Below are 23,268 nucleotides of genomic sequence, written 5' to 3'. Positions count from 1 at the left end.
GCCGTGGGTGCTCAGCTGCGGAGAGGGAGACCTCCGTGTTTGAGATGGGAGCGGGAGGCGGGAGGTCTGACGCTTCCAGCGAGAGGAGAGGGAGAAATAAAACAAAATAAGATAAAAATAGGAAAAACCTGTCTCCCTCTTTTATTTTATTTTAAGCGTTTAATCAAGGCGGAGACGGGCGGCTGGAGGTCCGAGACTTCCAGCGAGGAGAGAGGTAGAAACAAAAAGCCAATGTGTGTCTGTGTGTGTTATGTTCAGGTGTTGTCACGTAAATAACAGCGCCCAAGCAATAAACAGGACAGACAATAGGATTTTAATTATTTTTACACTATATTTTCACTGAAAGCTGACCGAATCCGACCCGAGCCCGAATACAATTTATAGCTACATTTCTGACCAAACCCGGCCCGACCCATCGGGTACCATTGGGCATGGATCGCCACACTCTAGTGTGTGTATGTGTCCCCTATTGGGGGACTGAATTTCTGTCTTTGAGAGGTATTATTTTGTGATATAACTGAATTTTCTATCCATACATATAAATTTTAAATATATTAAAATTATAAGGCATCTTTGAGTAAACTGCGAGTATCATTTAAGTAGGCTATGTCGTGGCCGGCCGAATGTCCTCTTTTTTGGAAATCAAAATATGGTCACCCTACCTTAAAGATGGCGGACCCCGAACAACTTCCGGTTCAAGTCAGGAGTTAGGAGTTAGCAGTATACAAGTAAGAGACTTGGGATGCAGCCGAGGAGTGCCCTGAACCCAGGGTCTTATTTATAGCAACTGATTGAAGATTTTGTCAGCTGCAAATGGCCACCAGCAGTTCTTATGAACTGTAGATAGTTAGCTAATTAAGTTAGCTCAGTAGCTCTATGAGTTAGATGAAGACAGCGACTCATGGAGCTGAGATTTTGTTGTTACCGGTAGACTTGTTTTAAAACACAAGCCTGTAAAGGGAGTTTTTAAATGAGTACCTAACAGCTACATACATGATATTGGACTGAAAGATGGAAGCTAAAGCTGCATGACAAACAGTCAACATAAACACAGAGCATTGTTTTGGTATTATGCTCCCATATAGTGGTGAAATACTGCACAGTATATGTGCTAGTTCTTTTGTTTGTTTTTTTGCTACATAATGTTACCCTACAAAATACTGTAGTATGAAATGATCCTTGGCGAGTGAGTTTGGGGGAGGGGTTTAGTGAATGAACCATTTTCCAGAGACTGTCATCTGAAGATCAATCTTGTTTATGTAGATGCAAATCTTTTAGATGTGTCAAAGTGTGGAGCTTTAAGAGGTATCGACTTAATTTGTCTTTGTTGATATGACTGAACGCAATTGGACGTAGTGAAAAGTCTGGTTCTCTATCCAATCAGGTGATGCTGGTTCACCCTAATGAGGCTATCACAGTGCTGAACAGGATAAACAGAGAACAGCCCGACAGGGTTTTCTTCAAGAGCCTCTTCCGCTTAGGCTCACTCTCTGAAATTACCATCTGTGACATCTGCCTACGTCCAACCCAGCAGCCGCTGTGCAACTTCACTGACCGTCTTACAGGCGACCCTTGGTTCTGCTACAAGCCAAAGAACCTGAGCTGCAATGCCAGGATCAACCACGTCATGGGAGGAATCAAACAACAAATTGGAGAAAATGAGACGAAGCTCTTTCAAAGGTGAGGGAGCAGAAAGACAGGACTAACATTTTATGTGACTTCTTTTTTTTTTAATACTCTTTGTATTGTTTTTTCAATTTTATAAGCACAAACAACAGAAACAGAAAAACAAAACAGGCAACAACAAAACATACAGAACAAAAAAAGTCCCACCCCAAACAAACAGTGAGCGCTGCAATATATATACATACAGTGGTGGAAAAAAGTTTTTGGACACCCCATGCATTTGTGAAATATTGCATTAAGAATCACTCTTAGGTCTTCAAGTGCAATTTCTTTTAGTACAGTCACAGCCAAAATACTAAATAAATCCTAAAAAAGCCATTAAAAACTTAAAAGTGATTGGTTCCATAAAAATACATAAGAAACTTTGAGTATTGGGTCATTTTGGTACCAGTGATGAAGGTCGTTCTTTTTATTAAAAGACACAATTTTTGTTGCCAAGCTTCGTGTCTACATAAAGCCAGCACATTTGAAAGTTCTTCAGACACAAAAATGGATAAAACAAGGAACCTAACGCAGGAAACACGCCTGAAGATAAAGATTCTCAGCCAGGAAGGGTACAGCTGCCGCCAGATAGCCAGGAAGTGCAGATGCAGTCCTTCAGCAGTTGGATACACTCTGCAGAAATACAGACGAACCAACAGCTTGGAAGACAAACCAAGATCTGGGCGTCCAAGGGTTTCTTCAGCAAGAAATGACCGCATCCTGATCCGCATGTGCAGGCAAAACCGCCAAATGACATCACAGGAGCTTCAGCAGCAGTGGTCAAACCAAACTGGTGTCCAGTGTTCCACCCGCACTGTACGTGGCCGACTTTTAGATCATGGCTTAAGGTCCTACAAGGCTATCAAGAAGCCCCTGATCAATGAGAGACAGAGGTTAGCCCGGCGTCGTTGGGCCCAGGCACACAAGAACTGGACAGCCAGGAATTGGAAGAAGATTTTGTGGTCAGATGAGTCCAGTTTCCAGCTTTATCTTCCTCCTACTAATGTGAGGGTACGCAGAAGGCCGGGCGAAGCATTATCTCCAGCATGTACAGTACCTACTGTCAAGCATGGTGGAGGTAGTATCATGGTTTGGGGATGCATGAGTGCTGCTGGTGTTGGTCATCTCACTGTCTGTGATGGCACATTGAACTCTACCAAGTATTGTACCATTCTCGAAACCCACATGCTCCCTTCTGCGCGTGCACTGTTCCGTCGAGGTAAAAACTGGATGTTTCAACAAGATAATGCCCCTTGCCACACATCCAAGGCCAGTAGAACTTGGCTGCAGGAGCACAGTATCCAGGTCTTAGAGTGGCCAGCTCAATCCCCAGACATGAGCCCCATTGAAAATGTGTGGTGGATTATCAAAAGGTCTGTTTCAAAGCATAAACCAAAGAATTTAGAAGAATTAAAAGCAGTAATTCAAGAAGAATGGGACAAGATTACCCCTCAACAGTGTGAAAGACTCGTGGGGAACATGCCAGCCAGGATTAGAGCTCTACTACGTGCCAATGGCAGGACTACTAAATATTAATTTGATGATGTGATGGTTTATTTATTTTTTGTTCAGTTTTGAACATATTCTCTGTTATTTGTTGACTTTGATACCGACAATGTTGAGAACTGACATATTGAAACTGTCAAGAATTTAGTTTTGTTAGTTTTTCTTGTAAACAATAAACAAAAAAATATAATTTGTATGTGTTTGTATCTGTCTAATGCAGCCACACCTTTTGAAACACAAAAAAGATTTTTCCACAAATATTTCATGATAATATTTGAGATTGTGTAAAATTTTAAGGGTGTCCGAAAACTTTTTTCCACCACTGTATATATACAGTACAGGCCAAAAGTTTGGACACACCTTCTCATTCAATGCGTTTTCTTTATTTTCATGACTATTTACATTGTAGATTCTCAATGAAGGCATCAAAACTATGAATGAACACATGTGGAGTTATGTACTTAACAAAAAAAGGTGAAATAACTGAAAACATGTTTTATATTCTAGTTTCTTCAAAATAGCCACCCTTTGCTCTGATTACTGCTTTGCACACTCTTGGCATTCTCTCCATGAGCTTCAAGAGGTAGTCACCTGAAATGGTTTCCACTTCACAGGTGTGCCTTATCAGGGTTAATTAGTGGAATTTCTTGCTTTATCAATGGGGTTGGGACCATCAGTTGTGTTGTGCAGAAGTCAGGTTAATACACAGCCGACAGCCCTATTGGACAACTGTTAAAATTCATATTATGGCAAGAACCAATCAGCTAACTAAAGAAAAACGAGTGGCCATCATTACTTTAAGAAATGAAGGTCAGTCAGTCCGGAAAATTGCAAAAACTTTAAATGTGTCCCCAAGTGGAGTCGCAAAAACCATCAAGCACTACAAGGAAACTGGCACACATGAGGACCGACCCAGGAAAGGAAGACCAAGAGTCACCTCTGCTTCTGAGGATAAGTTCATCCGAGTCACCAGCCTCAGAAATCGCAAGTTAACAGCAGCTCAGATCAGAGACCAGATGAATGCCACACAGAGTTCTAGCAGCAGACCCATCTCTAGAACAACTGTTAAGAGGAGACTGCGCCAATCAGGCCTTCATGGTCAAATAGCTGCTAGGAAACCACTGCTAAGGAGAGGCAACAAGCAGAAGAGATTTGTTTGGGCCAAGAAACACAAGGAATGGACATTAGACCAGTGGAAATCTGTGCTTTGGTCTGATGAGTCCAAATTTGAGATCTTTGGTTCTAACCGCCGTGTCTTTGTGAGACGCAGAAAAGGTGAACGGATGGATTCCACATGCCTGGTTCCCACTGTGAAGCATGGAGGAGGAGGTGTGATGGTGTGGGGGTGTTTTGCTGGTGACACTGTTGGGGATTTATTCAAAATTGAAGGCACACTGAACCAGCATGGCTACCACAGCATCCTGCAGCGACATGCCATCCCATCCGGTTTGCGTTTAGTTGGACGATCATTTATTTTTCAACAGGACAATGACCCCAAACACACCTCCAGGCTGTGTAAGGGCTATTTGATCAAGAAGGAGAGTGATGGAGTGCTGCGGCAGATGACCTGGCCTCCACAGTCACCGGACCTGAACCCAATCCAGATGGTTTGGGGTGAGCTGGACCGCAGAGTGAAGGCAAAGGAGCCAACAAGTGCTAAACACCTCTGGGAACTCCTTCAAGACTGTTGGAAAACCATTTCAGGTGACTACCTCTTGAAGCTCATGGAGAGAATGCCAAGAGTGTGCAAAGCAGTAATCAGAGCAAAGGGTGGCTATTTTGAAGAAACTAGAATATAAAACATGTTTTCAGTTATTTCACCTTTTTTTGTTAAGTACATAACTCCACATGTGTTCATTCATAGTTTTGATGCCTTCAGTGAGAATCTACAATATAAATAGTCATGAAAATAAAGAAAACGCATTGAATGAGAAGGTGTGTCCAAACTTTTGGCCTGTACTGTATATGTATATATATATATATATATATATATATATATATATATATATATGTATGTATTTACACATAAGGAGACAGGTAAATGAGTAGCACATATAAAATAAATGAAAGGGCAGTCAGCCCTCATCTTTCAGGGACAGATGATGAGTTATAGTTTCTGTAGGAATAAGTGCAATGGTTCCCAGATCCTGCAAAGTCTGTCCGATTTGTGATTAAGGTCATGAGTCTGCTTCTCAAGAGGAATAAGAACAGAAATCTGCGATATCCACATGTCGACTGTAGGAACCTGGGGAGTTGACCACCACAGCAAGATACATTTTTTAGCCAGAAACAAAGGAATTATTAACAGAGATTTGGTATCCGTGTCAGAAAAATTGTCTGGAGTATGGTTTAGAAGACAGAAAGAAGGACTTAGTGAAAACTGTTTACCAGTGACCTCCTGGATTACAGAGTGAACCACCTTCCAGAAAGTCTGGACGCGGTCACATGACCAAAACAGGTGGATAAATGTACCTTTGTGTATTTTACATATATAACAAAGATTGGAGGTGTCAGGGAACATTCTCTGGAGGCGAACAGGTGTGTAATAAGTTCGGTGAAAAAATTTAAAATTTTGTTCATGTATAGAGATTGAAGTACATTTAGGGAAAACCCCACTGCAGATCTTGTACCGGTCTGCAGGACCACCTCCACATCGCACTCCTACAACAGCTTCAGACAGTCATAGCCTGAAGAAAAGTAATGAAGCATGAATCTTGGAAATCAGTCCTTTGGGAGATTTGGCCCAAACTATAGTGTTTTCCAGCTCTGACAGTCTCATGCGGTTACACTTTACTTGAAGGTATCTACATAAGAGTGACATGACACTGTCATGACTATGACATGACATGGTCATGATCCTGTAATGAACATTATATACATGTCATAAACGTTTATGACTGCTGTCATTAAGTGTCATTTATTTTTTGTAATGACAAGCTGACATTGTTTGGGTTGTCTTGATTATGACAACTTGACATTAATTAAAGTGACATTACCAGAAGTTGTCTTTGTCATGACAAGTTGACATTAGATTTGTTTGGGATGTCTTGTGATGTCCTTATAATGACAACTTGACATTAACATAAAGACATCTTCTGGTAATGTCATCCTGGTTAATGTCAAGTTGTCATAATAAGGACATCCCAAACAAATTTAATGTCAACTTGTCATGACAAAGACAACTTCTGGTAATGTCACCAAGACAGGGATTCTCGACCCAACCATGAGGAATCTTTCTTGTTCATAAACCAATCTGACATCATTTTAAGTTGCGCTGACCAATAATATAGTTGTAGACTGGGCAGGGACAAGCCTCCCAGATCCTTTGGCTTAGTAAGTATAGAGAACTTGACTCTTTGGTGTTAGTTGTTCCAGATAGCGAGAGATATGAGAGTTCAGTGACTTAAAAAATGCAGGGGTCAAATAGCACGGGAGATTTTGAAATACATAATTCAACAGAGGAAGAATATTCATTTTTATAGTGTTGATTCTCCCAAGGAGAGAAGTTGGTGGGGAGGCCCATTTTGTCAGATCATTCTTAACTTTTTGAATTAGGGGGGAGTAATTAGTTTCAAACAGATTATTTAAATCAGGAGTGACAAAGATACCTAAATATTTGAAAACCCCTCTTGGACAACTGAAAAGGATATTGTATTGACATATCCTGGGGGATATTCAAGGGCGTAGCGACCGACTTCCCTAGGTTAATCTTATAACCCAACTCAGAACTGTCGGAATTGATTTTTCAGGATTATTCAGATATAAAAGAACATTGTCTGCGAATATGGTGATAATGCAGTTTTCTTCACCTACTCTAATTTGAGATATATCAGGGTTAGTTCTGATAGAATAGAATAGAATAGAACAGAATAGAATAGAATAGAATAAGACTTTATTGTCACTCTTGCAGACGCATAGAGCAGTGCACGTGAACGAAATCACGTTGCCTTGGCTCACATTTCCTGATAATTAAAAAAAATCTGCATTTTCAGGGCTGAAAAGTGCTTAGGCAGAATGATTAAATAATAAATTGATTAAAATACCTTAAGTTAAAAAGTACTAATAATAGCTAAAATGGCACAAAAAGCAATTTAAACATGTTCCCAGTGTGAATACTGCAGTATCTCTTCCCTGAGGCCAACAGGGTTAACAGTCCATGGTGAGGGTGGGTGGGGTCATGGGCAATACTCTGGGCCCTGGTCAGGCAGGGCTTACGGGCAATGTCCTGGATAGGGAGAAGAGGAGTCCCTACGATTTTTTTCTGCTGTCCTCACCACCCTCTGCACGGCTTTCCAGTCAGCCGCCTTGCAGGCCCTGCACCAGACAGAGATGCAACTGTTCAGCACACTCTCTATGGTGCTCCTGTAAAAAGTGGTGAGGATCGGAGGGGGTAGGTGTGATCTCCTTATCTGTCGCAGAAAGTGTAAGCACTGCTGGGCTTTCTTTGCAAGGGTTGTGGTGTGAAGTGACCAGGTTAGATTGTCCATTAACTGAACCCCCAGGAACTTAGTGCTTTTGACTACCTCTACTGTAGAGTTGTTGATGTGGAGTGGTGTATTACAGGGCCGGTTCTTTCTGAAGTCGATGATGAGCTCTTTTGTTTTCTCAGCGTTCAGGGCCAGGTTGTTGGTGTTGCACCAATCCACCAACTGCCTCACCTCCTCCCAGTAGGTGAACTCCTCTCCGTCTTGAGTGAGAGCCACTACTGTTGTGTCATCTGTGTACTTTATGATCTAATTAGCTGGATATTGGGTGTGGCAGTTGTGTGTCATAACAGTAGAGGGCTCAAGACACACCCCTGGAGGGAGCCAGTGCTCAGGGAGATGGTACTGGAGGTGTTGTTTCCAACCCACACAGTCTGTGGTCTGTCTGTGAGGAAGTCAAGAAGCCAGTAACACAGGGGGGTGCTGAATCCAAGAGTGCCCAGTTTATTGACCTCGGCCAAAGGTTCAATGAATAATATGAAAAACAAAGGTGACAGGGGGCACCCCTGTCTGCAGTCCCTGCACACCAGGAAACCATCAGACATCAGGCCATTTGTATTAACTGTGGCTATTGGGTCGGAATAGAAGGTTTTAATCATATTAATGAAGTTAGAGCCTAGACCGAATTTTTCTAATACCAGAAACAAAAGACCATTCCACTCGGTCAAAGGCCTTTTTAAGCATCAAGGGAGACTATCAGTGCTCGGTTTTTATGAGTGTTAAGATACGAAACAACATTTAGTGCGCGGCGTACAATATCTGTGCCATATCTTGATTTCACAAACCCTGCCTGATCTGGGTTTATTATTTTTGGAAGGATGTTTTCTAGTCTTCGAGCCAGTACCTTTGCAACAATTTTGTAGTCCACATTGAGGAGACTAATAGGCCTAAATGATGAACAATCCAAAGGCTTTTTATTCCTTTTTAAGAAAACACTAATGGAAGCATATCTCCAGGAGGGGGGGATGCCACCTCTTAAGACACAGTTAATAGCAGGCATAAAAATTGGTTGGATCTCTGGCCAGAATTTCTTTAAAAATTCCAATGGAAACCCATCTGAGCCTGGACACTTCCCGTTCTGCATAGATTGGATTGTGGCCAAGACCCCCTCCGGCATGATTGCAGCATCTAAGCTGGAGCGATCCTCCTCTGCAATGGTAGGTAAGGAAATACTGTTCAAGTATGAAGAGATAGTGGTGTCGGCCTTCTCTGCACTATACGGGGATTTATAAAAATCCTGGAATGTGCTATTGACAACCACTGGATCACATGTGACATCCCCATTCTGTTTTCTTATCATGTTAATTGAGTGATCATTATTTTGATTTTTCAGTTGCTGGGCGAGCAGGCGACTGGACTTATTACCAAATTTATAATATTTCTGTTTAGTGTAAAGTAATAGTTTCTGGACATGATGAGTATGATCCATATTAAGTTCAGCCTTAGCAGCCACTAGCGCCTTTAATTTTGCTGGTGTAAGTGATTGTTTATGTATTTGCTCCAGCCTAGTCACTTCTTTTTCAAGGTTTTCTCTGTTTTCCTCTAACGCTTTTTTTCTGATGAGAGCTATAGGAAATAAGGTGTCCACGTAAAGTGGCTTTAGCTGTGTCACAGATCGTGGCAGAGGATACCGGAGAACTTTTATTATCGAGCCAGAATTGTGATAGGTTGTTCCAGACGAAGGTGCAAAAAGAGTTACTATTCAAAAATGATGTGTTGAATCTCCAGTTAGGGTCAATACAGCGGGTCTGGACAGAATGTAAAGAGTTTTTGGGAATACAAAAATAGTCTAGTCTAGAATACGAGTTGTGAGGATGTGAATAAAACGTGTAATCCCTCACTTTAGGATTTAAGTGTCGCCATGTATCTATCAATCCGGCATCTGTGCATAAATTTTTAAGGACTGCAGACAATCTCGGGTTAGATATGTTTGCAGAGGAGGATTTATCCAGAGAAGCATTCATTATACAATTAAAATTGCTGGCTAAAAAGCCCAGGCCATTGCAATGGTGGTTAAACATCAAAATCATTTGTGACATAAACTGGGGTGAATCATTATTCAGGGCATAAATATTGAGAATAGTTATATGTTGTTCAAGAATCAAATCCCTAATCAGAATAAATCTCCCTTTCTGAATCCTTTTTTTTCATGTTCCAAGATGTAGCAAAAGGACTCCCACACACTGTCCAACTTGCAATAAATCATTTATTTGCGACGTTTCGGTACTAGACCTTCATCAGGCAAACAGTTTTTTGTTCATGAGAAGCCATCTTAAATAGGGAGTGGTCGTTTCTCCATGACCAATCCCATTCCCACGCGTAAACACAGAGGGACAAAATCATCATCGGGTAATTAAACCACACAACACAAAGAGACAGTAAATAAACAACAAAACGCTTTGTGTGACATCAGTCTAAAGTAATCTCCACATGTCCAGAAGAGAAATACATAATATGTGAATCGATAATAAATAAATCAGTATTTCAAAATATTTTTTAGCAGATAGGTTTACATTCTAAGTTAAAAACAGACATATTTAATGAACAAATCTCCATATCTAGTACAAAAAGGCACATCATCGAAATATACATATAATAACAATGATCCAAAGTTCATTTTGTTCATTTTGATCTACACACACTTACAATGACAATAAATGACAAAACCAACACATTATGGCTGTGATCACAGAAATATATTTAGGAGCAACTCATCGTTCAAACCCTGGGAGCCAATGTTTGGAGGGTATGAATCCAGTAAGCCTCACGTTGCTTTAGAAGCTTGTCGTGGTCACCTCCCCTAGGTGGCAGGTTTACCTGTTCAATGCCACAGAAACGTAAAGAGGAGATATCATGGTGAGCATCATTAAAATGCACAGCCACGGGATAATCCCGGTCATTTCTACGTATAGAGCTTTTATGTTCACTCATCCTCTGTTTAAGTTTCCTAGTTGTTTTTCCCACATAAGCAAGACCACAAGGACAGCGTATCAAATAAATCACGTGTGTGGATGCACAAGTGATCACACTGTTGATGGAAAATAATTTGCCTGTGTGATGGGCAAAATGGCTTGTTTTCATCGTGTTATTGCACTGCGCGCAACTACCGCAACGGTAGTTGCCGTTGGGGAGGGGGTGCAAACGTGTCTGCGTTACTTGACTGGTTTTCATTTTATCATCAAAGTTGGCGCGGACCAGATGATCCCTTATATTTCTCCCCCTTTTATTTACAAAGAGAGGAGGATCCTTGAACAAGGAGGCAAGTTCCGGATCAGACTTTAGAATATGCCAGTGTTTTTGAAAAACAGATCTTATTGCAGCGGAGTGGGCAGAATACTGAGTGGTACACATAACGGAGAATTTCTTTTGTTTTATAGCGCTCTTTTTTAGCAACTCGGAGCGTGTCTTTTTGAGAGCCAATTCATATGCTTGATTAATCCACAAGGATGGGTATCCTCGCTGCGCAAATCTGTTCTTCATATCCACTGCCTTCTCAGTGAAGTCCTCTGTGGAATGACAGATTCTTCTCAATCGGAAAAACTGACTGATAAGAAGACCCTTCTTTAGGGGCGTGGGATGACAACTGGTGGCCAACAGTAAGGTGTTTTTACCTGTGTCCTTACGATAGATAGTTGTGATGAGAGAGCCACTGTTTTTAATAACCCACGTCTAAAAAACTGACTTTTTCATCACTGTAGTTTGACGTGAAATGTAAATTACTGTCGAAACTGTTTAGCAAAGTAATGAAATCTGCCAGTTCATCAGGATTTCCATTGTATACACAAAAGATGTCATCAATAAACTTGTACCATTTTATAATCTTGAGCAAATGTGTGTTTTTGTCCAGATTAAAAACGAAAAACTTTTCAAAAAATCCAACAAATAAATTTGCATAATTGGGTGCACAAATGGTGCCCATGCTTGTACCTGAGACTTGTAGATAGAAATCATTTTCAAAACTGAAATAATTGTATTTCATCACAAAACTGGCCAAATCAATAATGAATTGATTAGGAGGGTTCGATGTACTGTCTCGGTCTTGTAAATAAAAACTTAACGCCTCCAAGCCCCCCTCGTGGGGTATGTTTGTGTAAAGGCTTGTGATGTCAAGGGTTAACAAGAGGGCATCATCTGGCAAATCCCTAAGGTCTGAAATTTTATCAATGAAATCAGTGGAATCCTTGATGTAAGCTGGCAGAGTCTGGACGAAAGGTTTAATAAAAGAATTGACAAACTCAGACAAAGGAGAACATAATGAATCTGTTTGCGCCACAATGGGACGACCCGGAGGATTGGTGGGTGATTTATGCACTTTAGGCAAAGTATATATCACAGGCCGTATTGGGTGCTTGCAATATAAGAACTCATATTCTGATTTAGTGATCCAACCTCTCTTTTTGGCATCTTCAAGATATGAATGCAATTCATTTTGAAAGGAGATGGTAGGGTCATGATTTAATTTTTTGTAGAATCTGGTATTCGACAAATGAGAAAGAATTTCATGTTTATACTTTTCAGAATCTTGAATACAGATACCCCCCTCCCTTATCCGCCGGCTTGATGACAATATCCTTGTCATTCATCAGTTCATTCAAAGCCATTCTTTCACTTTTAGTCAAATTAGGAGAACTGGTGTGTGGCTTAACAGTCATCTGCAAAATATCCTGCTCCACAATGCGACAAAATGTGTTTATGGACGCATTGTTAGTGTTGGGGCAGAAAGTGCTTTTGGCTTTAAAGACAGGAGCATGAGTGGCACTAGCCGAGTCTGTGTTTTTAGAAAAGAAGTGACATAATTAAATATGTCTGTTTTTAACTTAGAATGTAAACCTATCTGCTAAAAAATATTTTGAAATACTGATTTATTTATTATCGATTCACATATTATGTATTTCTCTTCTGGACATGTGGGGATTACTTTAGATTGATGTCACACAAAGTGTTTTGTTGTTTATTTACTGTCTCTTTGTGTTGTGTGGTTTAATTACCCGATGATGATTTTGTCCCTCTGTGTTTACGCGTGGGAATGGGATTGGTCATGGAGAAACGACCACTCCCTATTTAAGATGGCTTCTCATGAACAAAAAACTGTTTGCCTGATGAAGGTCTAGTACCGAAACGTCGCAAATAAATGATTTATTGCAAGTTGGACAGTGTGCGGGAGTCCTTTTGCTACTTTTTGGTCTTTTTTCTCCAACGCACCTGTCTTGTTTTATAGATGTGCGAAGTGCTTCCTTTGTTCATGTTCCAAGATGAAAGGAAGGTTCTTATTTATGAGAATGGCTGTGCCTTTCTTGTTCTGTGACTGGGAGGAGAAGTGAACTTTACCTACCCAGTCCCTCTTAAGTTTCAGATGTTCTGTATCAGCCTAGCTTCCTGAAGTAATGCTGTATCAGATTTTTGTTTTTTCAAATATGTTAAAAAAAATTTGACATGAGAGCCACAAAGCTGGAAAATAATTGAATAACAGGTGCTGAGTGCAGAAGAATTAATCAGGGTGCAAGAAGTTATATAAAAGAGTAAACCTGGGCTCCAGTCGTTTAACAGAAGGAAAATAAAACACAAAAATCTTGAACAGCAGCGCTTACCCTCCCCTATCCTGTCCCCAAATGACAGGAAAAAACTACCCCAGAAGAAGTCACTGGGCAATCTAAGCATAGTCCAAATCCTGATTTAGCAGTTAGATCACAACTAAGACACCTGAAACAGTGTCCATACTCCAGGCTGAATAATGAACACCACTGTGAAACTGAAACTGAGATGGGTTCCCAAATTGTGCTTGGACCACAACATTTGTGCAAAACTGACCTTAAATAAAGACTATACACAAGGCTGATACAAGAGCATATGAACTATTAAAGCTAAATTCAAAATGCAAGTGCTGTATTTGTAAGAAAACATCATGGAGAAGAAAAAGCACTGTAGTAGAGTGTGAGATCGAACTGAGCACAATGCAAAATGAACAGTTTTTATGCATTCTGTGTTATAAAGGGCGAAAAGGTGAGGGGAAAAAAAGAAACTGAAATCACCTTATTTCCAAGGTAGAGAGCTACAAATTGAATCAGCTCCATTATATATTCTCTCAGAGTCCATATGGTAGTCACAAAAAAGTGCACAGTGTTCAGTGGGGGCTTAGTATACATGAGGTCCATCTTTCTTCATCTCTCACTGGTAACATTAGAGATGAAGAGATAACCTCATTTAAGAGTATCCAGGAATGTAGCATGATGGGTTCTCAGGGGTGTCAAAAAGGCGCAATTGCCCTTCGTGGAGACACCAGAGACGGGCTACGTAGACAAGTCCACAGTACTTATTATGACGGGCCAGCGTTTTCCCCACGGTGTTGAACTCTCGCAGCCTTCGCAGGACCTCCACAGACAGGTCAGGGTAGAACCGTAGTTGGGAGCCACCGTGGAGGATGTCACGTTTCTTCAGGGCTGCTCTGAGCACAGCCTGTCTTTGGGAATATCGTAGAAACCGCACCAAGATGCTTCTCGGGGGCGTGTCTGGAGCCAGAGCAGGAGCCTGGGCTTGGTGGGGGCGTTCAATCTCCAGCGGGGGAAGTCAGCGGGCAGGCCAACTAAAGTCAGCAATGTTGTCTGGAGAAAGTCTGCAAGAGGGATGCTGCCCTCCATTTTGTCTGGAAGGTTGATAATTTTCAGTTTTTTTTGTCGGCCACGATGTTCTAAGTCGTCAATTTTCAGCTGCAGCTGCTCCACTGTTTTTTCCATGGAGGCTATACGGGTGCCGTGAGCACCATGGCTGTCCTCTGCAGCAGAGACCCTCTCCTCAGCCTCTTCCATGCGCTTTTCTAGGTCCATCACTTGGTTAGAGAGAGCCGATAAAGAGCTCTCCACTGAGGTGACAGATACTTTTATTTCGCTCAGTGCGCCATCAGTGATGTCCAGGTGAGCGCCGACTGATTCATCCATGTTGTTCACCTGGGAGGCCACAGACTTTATTTCAGCTAGGATCTGCTCCATAGTTACTTGGTCAGTTAGCATTAGCATTAGCAAGGCATCACCTTGCTCGGCCTCACTCGGGATGTTTGAGGCCGCTTGAGACCAGACGATGAAAAAATAGGAAAGTCCTTGTCGCGCTGCGGTCTAGGCATCTCTAAAGTACAATTCGGCTGATAGTATTGACTTTACTAGGAGAAAGTAACAGATTTATTTGAAGCCTGGAGTGGAGTTAAGTCTCAAGTGTCCATCTTGATCCGGATCACATGACCAAACCCTTATGTGACTTCTAATACAGTACATCAAGTGTATATGTCCTTCATGGGTGTTTCAGAAGTTTAACTCCTGGCAAGACTGAATCCAAACATGTTCACATTTTAAAGACAGTAAGTTATAAAATCATGTAAATTCATACACAATATTCTGGATGTTTTCTTCCGAGAAACATTGAGATGCATGCTAACCTTTTTTGCTATTTGGATAAACCACAAACAGCGATTGACATATTATCACCTTATAAAATTGATATGATAAATGTGTTAGCAAACATTTCCCCGTCAACATCCAGTCCATGTGGAGCAACATTAGCATTCCTTTGGAGGTGGTATAATGTCAAATGTGAGTCCAATATTCATTCTCTTTTTAGCTCTAGTTTGGTCTCCACTAAGTCCTGAGGGGAGATCTGATTTAGCTTCAAGATGCTCTTCTATTTTCACCAGCTAGCTGCAAGCTTTGTCTGTTGTTTAGAAGGAGGTGGTTGATCAGAAGCAGCGCTATGTACCCGCACATCATGTGCTGTGTGTAGGGTATCGGGTACTGGAGGGGGCCCCAAAACAGCTATGGATCATCAATCATAATCAGAAGTATGAACTATTGAATTTAAGTGAACTACAGTAGGTACAATTAGACCATTGTAAGCAATATGATATACATAATTGCTTGAAATGATAAAGTGAATCATGCGTCAGGGTCATGCAGCTCTTGCTCTACCAGAAAAACAGTGTGCTGGAAGATGATGCAAGTGACAAGTTGCACATCACACATGCTCACTGAATCCATAATTTACATGAAAATATTGAATAGTGCAGCTTTAACTCACAGAATAGATTTTTGGCAGCTTTGTTGTTTTCACTTAATAAAATTATTTCAGATTTTTGTCCTCCTGTCTTGTTTTTATGTTGTTAATTCTATAGTATGTGTAAGATACTGAATATTTAATACGTTAATGTTTTATTGTGTGTGCTTTTCTTTAGTCGTGTCAACTTGAAAGTCGAAATTCGGGCTTCAGGACCTGCCAGCGTCACTGTGTTGCCAAAACAGAAAGGTAAAGCATGATTTCTCTTACCTAGTTTCAAAGACCAATAAGTGAGGTCTGTGTATGTAGGTCTAATAATGGCTGTATGATTGTCAAAACATTGTGGACAGAGTATTGCTTTAAAGGAAAAGGTTGATAATTTTCTATATTTTTCTAAGTGTAAACAAGTTCCATTAAAAGACCAAAACCAATTATGAATAGACTCCTCTAACAAGTATTGCCTGCTTGGCCAAAGCCTGATCTGTCCTATGTGTCTGCGTCACAGAGCTCAGTGAGTCAAACTGTTGCACTGAGTAACATGTTCCTTTATCACAATAAATGTGGACACTGTTTTTTTTTTCAGTGCAGTCCCACATACTCTGTCCTGCTGATCAGTACTGCACCAAAATTATATAAACTGTTGCTGAAAACAAATGCACCATGTATGAGGAATGTCTCTTTGTTTATAGCCTGCGTGGTAGGTAAATCTAGCGCTCTCTTGCTGAAATCTCAGTAAAATATATTCATGGAAGTTCCACGCTACAGCAGCTGTAAAAAAAAACAAAAAACAAAACCCACAAAAAAACAAACAAACCCTGATTAACTTGATGGAAAACAGAGACTGGGCTGGTAACTCCAAATAAAATCCCTAAGTTTTTTTCTTTCTTTCTTTCTTTCTGTTGTAAGTGAGTGGAATTGAACTGAACTGAACAGACTGTAGTACTGAAAGTAAAAATATTTTGTTTGGGGGATTTATTGGAATTGAAAACCCAGACTAGATTTTGGGGTTTCTGGAGGGGCAGTACTTTTTTTTCTTCCTTCACTTGAACTATTAATACATTTAATCTGTTGTGGTGTTTTGCTATTTGTTGGCTCATGCTATGCATTTTGCTTTTGGGTATGTGTTCTTGAGATCAGTGCTGTGTTTTATGATGCTCTATACCTCTTGAGTCCTTTGGACAGTAACTTAAAACTACTGGCTCATCACCTGATGAAAATTTTGTTTGGCACAGTCAAGGGGTGGGAGAAATCTTTGTAAATAATAATATAATAATAAACCCACCCATATCCTTTGACTTCCTCTTAGATCAACCACAGTTGAAAAGCAGCATTGTGACATCTGGACCCTCTGGCTATTACTACCAGGGTGCATGGCGATCATTAAATGGCCCCACAGTTCGCCAATTCAACATCTCTGACATCAGTCCATGTCTGAAAGGCAAGGTGGTCCACATGTATGGAGACTCCACCGTCAGGCAGTTTTTTGAATATCTCAACGCAGTACTACCAGGTAGCTGATTAAGCCACAGGATTTCTGGCAACAATTTGATTTTGTTCACACTGTTCACACTAATCTGTTCCTCTGTCGTACTTATAGATCTTAAGGAGTTTGACCTGCACAGTCCGAAGAGAGCTGGACCTTACATGGCCTTAGACTATGCAAACAATATCAGGGTAACATACCGCTTCCATGGTCCTCCTATCCGTATTGTCACTGTCCCAACCAGGGAGCTTCGTCACATTGCAAATGAAATAGATGGTTTAATTGGAGGCACCAATACTGTTGTACTTTTTTGTGTCTGGGCTCACTTTGGCCCTTATCCCATGGAGCTCTACATCCGGAGGCTGCAGAGCATCCGCAGGGCGGTGGTGCAGCTGCTGGACAGGGCTCCCGGCACAGTGGTCATCATCCGGATTGGGAACCCCCAAGATTTGACGGTTTATTCGTCGCTAAGCAAAAGTGACTGGTACTCACTGCGGTTCAACAAGGTGCTCAGACTCATGTTCAAAGGACTGAATGTTCATCTGATTGATGCCTGGGAGATGGTCCTGGCCCACTATCTGCCACACATACTCCACCCACCACCTGCCATTATTAAGAATATGATGAACGTTATCTTGTCCTATATATGCCCTGCAAAGAGCAGCTAGATGTGCATGTGATTTGGGGGTGGTGGGGTGTGTGTGTGTGTGTGTGTGGGGGGGGTGTTGCTCAGTTTACATGGTATCTCTCTGTTGTCTGTAGTCCAGTTTTAAATGTTGAGCAATTTTATAATAATTTATAGTAGTCAAAGTGGTAATATCAGATCTAACTTTACCGAAACAGCTGCATATTTATGACAGTCTCCCTCAAGAGATATGAATTTGTGAAGACAGTGGGTGGACTCTCATTGATTATGTGATATGATATACTATTTTTATAATAGACAGGGTTTTGCTTATACTGTATATATTACTTCTTCACTTTATCTCTGTCTCTTCCACTGTGATCTAAAAAGATTAATTACGGGGATTCAGTGAGGTTTAATGGCTTTTACCTAGATTCTCCAAAAAGAGTCCTTGATGTTTTGCACATTCAGCGAAGTTGAATCCAATGTGTATGCAGTAAGGGTGTTTTCACACTTGTCCCTTTTCAGCCCTCTGAGGGGACTCAGAGCAGTGACTCAGACTTGTTTGCGAGTAAGTGAGTAAGGTTCGCTTCAAGTCCGTGGTGCCGTTCGCTTAGCCTGTGCATTATGAACACAAAGCACTCCAGGTTTACTTTGGTCTTTGCCATTGTATTTAGCCCTCTGGATCACATGCTATTGCACTGGAATGCCTAAAAAAACCTGACTAAAACACCTTGGCCTGTTATGCAGAAATGCTAAGGTTTTCCTCCAGTTGAAAGTTGATCTGAAAGTGAGGGGCTTCATAACTGCACTGCAGTGCCACATCAAAGTAAAAACAAAACTACATCAATATATAGGCTATAGTGTGAACAGAAGGACTCAGTCCCTTTTCTGTTGGTCCACTTTTTGGTGCGCTTTAAGAGGACTGAGTTCAGTTTTATTTAAAAGGACTATATGTGAAACCACCCTTAGGGTGTTTTCACACTTGGTTCTTTTCAGCCCTCTAAGCGGACTCAGAGCGGTGACTCAGCATTTTTTGCGCAAATGTTAACACTCCAAGAGAACTCAGACCCCTCTGAAGCGAACTGAACTCAGACCACCTCGCGAGGTGGTCTGAGTTCGATCCGCTTCAAGTCTGCAGCGCCGTTCACTTAACCTGTGCCTTGTGAACACAAAGCACTCCAGGCCCACTTTGCCTTTTGCTATTGTATTGTAGCCCTCCAAACATGCTGTAGACACATCACACGCTATTTCAGTGGGAAGCATAATAAACACAATGGAACCATGGCCACAGGTAACGACGGCACGACCAGTGGACGATGAGTACTTTGGTCTGATGATGAAACAACTGCACTATGGAACGAGGAAAAGATCAAACAGCAACTGTCCACAACTCACACAAATGCTAAGGTTTTCCTCCAATTTTAAGTTCATAACTGCACTGCAGTGCCACATCAAAGTAAAAACAAAACTGCGTCAATATATATTATATATAGGCTACAATGTGTAGGAGCATACCCTTCCTCAACTTTCCATTTTCTGGTCTACCAGTAAATAAGACCATGAGAAATCCACAAGCAGGGTCAAATGTTTATTACTCTGCCCCCGAGCTTACTCCAGTCAGGGGGGATGCGTCCTCCAGACGTCCTGGCACTGAAATGGGGTTAGAGAGTTCATTTGAGGTGCTTCAAATGCTTTGTAAGTCATTAACTTATAAAAGGGTCCCCTCCTCCGCCCTGAGGCAACACCTTGATTAACAGCCCTGCTAGGATAAGACAATGCCTCCCTTTTTCACAACATCCTATCCCTTCCTGTGACCCCAGGGGGCCACGCCATCCCCTCTCTTACCAAATGCTTCTGTGTGATAAAATTGAAATGTATGTTGGAAGAGAGATTATTCTTTTTGTTCCTCTTTGTTGGTCGTTTACCATGTCCTAACTTATACATGTGCATAATCATGTTTTTATCTGAATGATACTTTACTTTAACCCTGTAAAACAAAAGATCGATAAGTTGCAGAATTCAATTTCAATTTCAACTGTTAACCCTTTAACTTTTAAATTTTGTTGATCCAGTTTTCTTTTATCTCCAGTGTTTTCAACATTTTTTGCACATTAATAATAAATGACAACAATATCGAACGGCCAACGATATTGTTTTCACCATTATTATAAGCGAGTAATCAGAACGAAGTAGACCAGCACCTGCCGACCAACCTCTTCACCCCAGATTCATCGGAACCAGCGGCTGCCAGCCACTTACCACAGTGGTCCTTGTGCCAAGCCCAAAAGCTTTCTGGAGCATAAAACAACCAACCTGCGGTACCCACTAGGGCTGTACCCAAATATTCAGATATTCGTTTCTATGGGTAGGTATTCGTTATGAAAATTCGATATTCGTTTTTTTTTAATTTACTTTTTTTTTTTCATTCTTTTTGGTGCAAATGTAGTCTCTGTTGTTGGTAAATGTAGGTTATCAATAAAAATCAAAACTTTTAAATTGCATTGTTAAAAATGTGAAAATGAAGTATAGCCTACCAACTGAGCTTGTGCGCACGGCACGCTTGAGCGCATCGTCTGAGGCTGTGGATCAGTGCCAAGTTTTACCACTTTATCACTATTCCCTCTAACTTATAGCTGTTTTTTCGTTATCTTTTGAATTTAATATGAATTATGGAACCGTTTTTGTCAACGTTTGTTTCTCCCGTTTTGTACAATAAATTATTGTTTAAAGTTTCAACAAGTTTCTTTTGGAGTGCGTGACACAAGTGTGTTTTGAAAATGGCCACGGACTGTCACCTGCTCAACGCATCAGTACCTTCGGATGCCATGACAGTATTGCCAATAATGTCAAAATATAATTTACAGACTGATTTAAGAGACGATCACTGCTGCCCGACCCGCAGGTCCATTTACGGGTCCCGTGGGTTATGGGTCGACCCGCGCATCACTACTCAGCTGAGTCTATAAAGGCTGTACACACAGCCCCGTGAACGAATACTCAAATATTCGTTATAAATTCTGCCGAAGGTCCGAATGTTAGAAAATGGTATTCGGGACAGCCCTAGTACCCACAAGACATGACAGACTCAACTGCTCCCACCCTGCCATGAGACAGCCTGTTCCATTCCATTCTGCAAAGACCAGGAGCTGCGAAGCAACAGTCCGGGGCCCCAAGAGGAGCTTCGCCTTTGATCCCCGCTGCTAAAAAGTAGGAAAGAACTTCCATAACTTGAGTGCACCACTGTGCGGTCAAGAGTGAGGTCGAGCAGGAGGCTTAGTTAATTATCCTGATTTTAATTTAGGTTTCATTAGGCCCACATGAATGGTTTTGCGCATTCCTGCGTTCCCCATTTATAATATATCTTAACATACTCTGTCCCACTATCGGCAAACTAAATAACTCGTGTTACTTCTCATTTCATTCCATTTATATACTGTTGATTTTATGTTGTGTCATATAATCATCATTTGCTATTCATTTATTCAGTTGTTACCTATTTAGCTTAAATAAATCTTCATTTATCGCCAAGTCGTTGTCTGTGTATATAACTTTTGGACAGGAGCTGAGATCACTGTATCGAGAATTCATAACCCAGATATTGAGATTGATTCATTATTAATAAGCGTACTGACGAATTAATAAGTGACTTACGGAGTTACGAATTTGATTAGTCGCTTCCCTCATTAGGAGGGTGGTGCCCCAAAATTTATTACGAGTGCAAATATTCTCAAAGAGGTATTTCCCCTACAAGTGTGAACAGAAAGAGGATTGAGGCAAGAAGTTCCCTTTCTGTTGGTCCACTTTTTGGTCAACTTAAAGAGGACTGAGTTCGGTTCATTTAAAAAGGACTAAATGTGAAATTGCCCAACCCTCTGTCATGTCACACTGTTACAATCCCCTAAATTAGCTCGTACCCAAGAGACCAAACACAATTAAACAAGGTAAGAGTTGCATAGAAACATGTTTTTATTCATTTCATTTAACCTTTATTTAAATCTCGAGAAATCATTGAGGGCGAGCCCTCATTTACAATGATGTCGAGAGCACAACAAACAATTAAAAATCACAAAGAACGAGCAAATAACAACAGACCGAACACCTTTAAAAACAGTTACATTCAAAAGTACAGTAGTTGGTAATCATAGTTTTAAACTGGCCTATAGTAACCATTGTGTTGAGTTTGAGTGTACGCTGCAAGATGTTTCAGGAAGATGCTGCAGAAGAACTAAAAGCAGTTTTACCAAATTCAGTCAATTTAGTGCGGGGAGCATCAAGCATTAAGCAATCAGTTGAACGTGTAGAATAATTACTATGCGACCAGTTCAATAAAGTGTTGAGGTATGGTGGCATGCTGCCGTTCAAAACTTTATGAATGAAAAGTAGCCAGTGCATATCTCTTTGCACAGATAAAGGTGCCCATCCCACCTTATCATATAAGACACAATTATGGGCGAAGTAACTGGAACCGGTGATGAATCTGAGTGCAGTGATAAATTGAGTCCAATGAATGAGAGTGGAGGCAGAAGCATGTCTATAGATAACATCACCATAATCCAGAACTGATAAAAATACAGCCTCAATGATCTGTTTCCTACAAAGTAAGGGGAAATTTAATTTGTGTCTATATAAGTATCCGATTTTGTGTTTTAGTTTATTTGCCAGTATGGCAGTATGGAATTTAAATGTTAGTTTCTGATCCAACCAGATGCCCAGATACTTATATTCTGAAACCCTTTCAATACTATGTCCTGTAAAAGTGGTGATGTGTAAACTGTCATCTGTAATATTTCTGGCTCTTGAGAATATCATGTATTTGGTCTTGTCTGCATTAAGAACTAATTTCAGATTGAAAAGTGAATGTTGTAGTTTGTCGAAGGCTTGCTGGAGGATTTCAATGGCTGAGTGTGCAGTGTTAGAGGTGCAGTACAGAACTGTATCATCGGCGTAAAGATGGGCATTAGAACTCATGATCATCCACACGCCAGTATCATTCCAATTCAGAAAGGGGGTCAAGCCAGGAAATCTGAGCAACAACTGACTAGGCCATAGGACTTGAGTCAGAACCTCTGGCAGACATAACACACGCTAGCCAGTCAGGCTAATCCAACCTGCTGCCAGCCTGTTTCGCCTATACCGTCCTGGTGTAGTCCCCCTACTGCATCCACTTTGAGAAAATTGACAGTGTAACAAGTTTCATGAAAATTATGGAAGGCTTCATATCTGTCATTTTATAAAGATATTTCTGCCTTATTACAGTGAGCTGTCTTCACCATTAACATACCACACTCACAGATTGTGTTCCAAACACTTTATTGCAGCTGTAGTCGCTCATAGTAAGTCATGATTGCTTTGGTTGCGCTCACTGAGAGCACAGTTACTCCCAAAAAGCCTATTGATCCCGCCACAATGGAGATCATTGTCATGTGCTCTGCCCCTGTGAAGAGATGGACACAAGTAATGTCATT

General features: G+C 41.0%; 2 protein-coding genes across 3 annotated transcripts in view; one reads left to right on the top strand and one right to left on the bottom strand.

Moving 5' to 3' along the window:
- LOC117249638 (NXPE family member 3-like) overlaps positions 1 to 21,542 on the top strand; it is a 41,058-nt gene extending 19,516 nt beyond the window's left edge. For both annotated transcript variants that reach the window (XM_078165326.1, XM_078165325.1), the window contains exons 4-7: positions 1,385 to 1,680; positions 15,871 to 15,941; positions 16,999 to 17,202; positions 17,290 to 21,542. In XM_078165326.1, coding sequence (XP_078021452.1) covers positions 1,385 to 1,680; positions 15,871 to 15,941; positions 16,999 to 17,202; positions 17,290 to 17,843 — 1,125 coding nt within the window. In that variant the 3' untranslated portion in view covers positions 17,844 to 21,542. The remainder of the gene's footprint in view (positions 1 to 1,384; positions 1,681 to 15,870; positions 15,942 to 16,998; positions 17,203 to 17,289) is intronic.
- Positions 21,543 to 21,873: 331 nt separating this feature from the next.
- Positions 21,874 to 23,268, bottom strand: part of LOC117249140 (uncharacterized) — a 40,430-nt gene continuing 39,035 nt past the window's right edge. The window contains exon 19 of the mRNA XM_033614545.2: positions 21,874 to 23,237. Within this exon, the coding sequence (XP_033470436.2) occupies positions 23,113 to 23,237 (125 nt within the window). The 3' untranslated portion in view covers positions 21,874 to 23,112. The remainder of the gene's footprint in view (positions 23,238 to 23,268) is intronic.

This window comes from Epinephelus lanceolatus, chromosome 23 (genome assembly GCF_041903045.1).
Source record: "Epinephelus lanceolatus isolate andai-2023 chromosome 23, ASM4190304v1, whole genome shotgun sequence".
NCBI lineage: Eukaryota > Metazoa > Chordata > Actinopteri > Perciformes > Serranidae > Epinephelus > Epinephelus lanceolatus.
The sequence above is the reverse complement of the archived record's forward strand: the minus strand, read 5'-3'. Positions and strand labels throughout refer to the sequence as shown.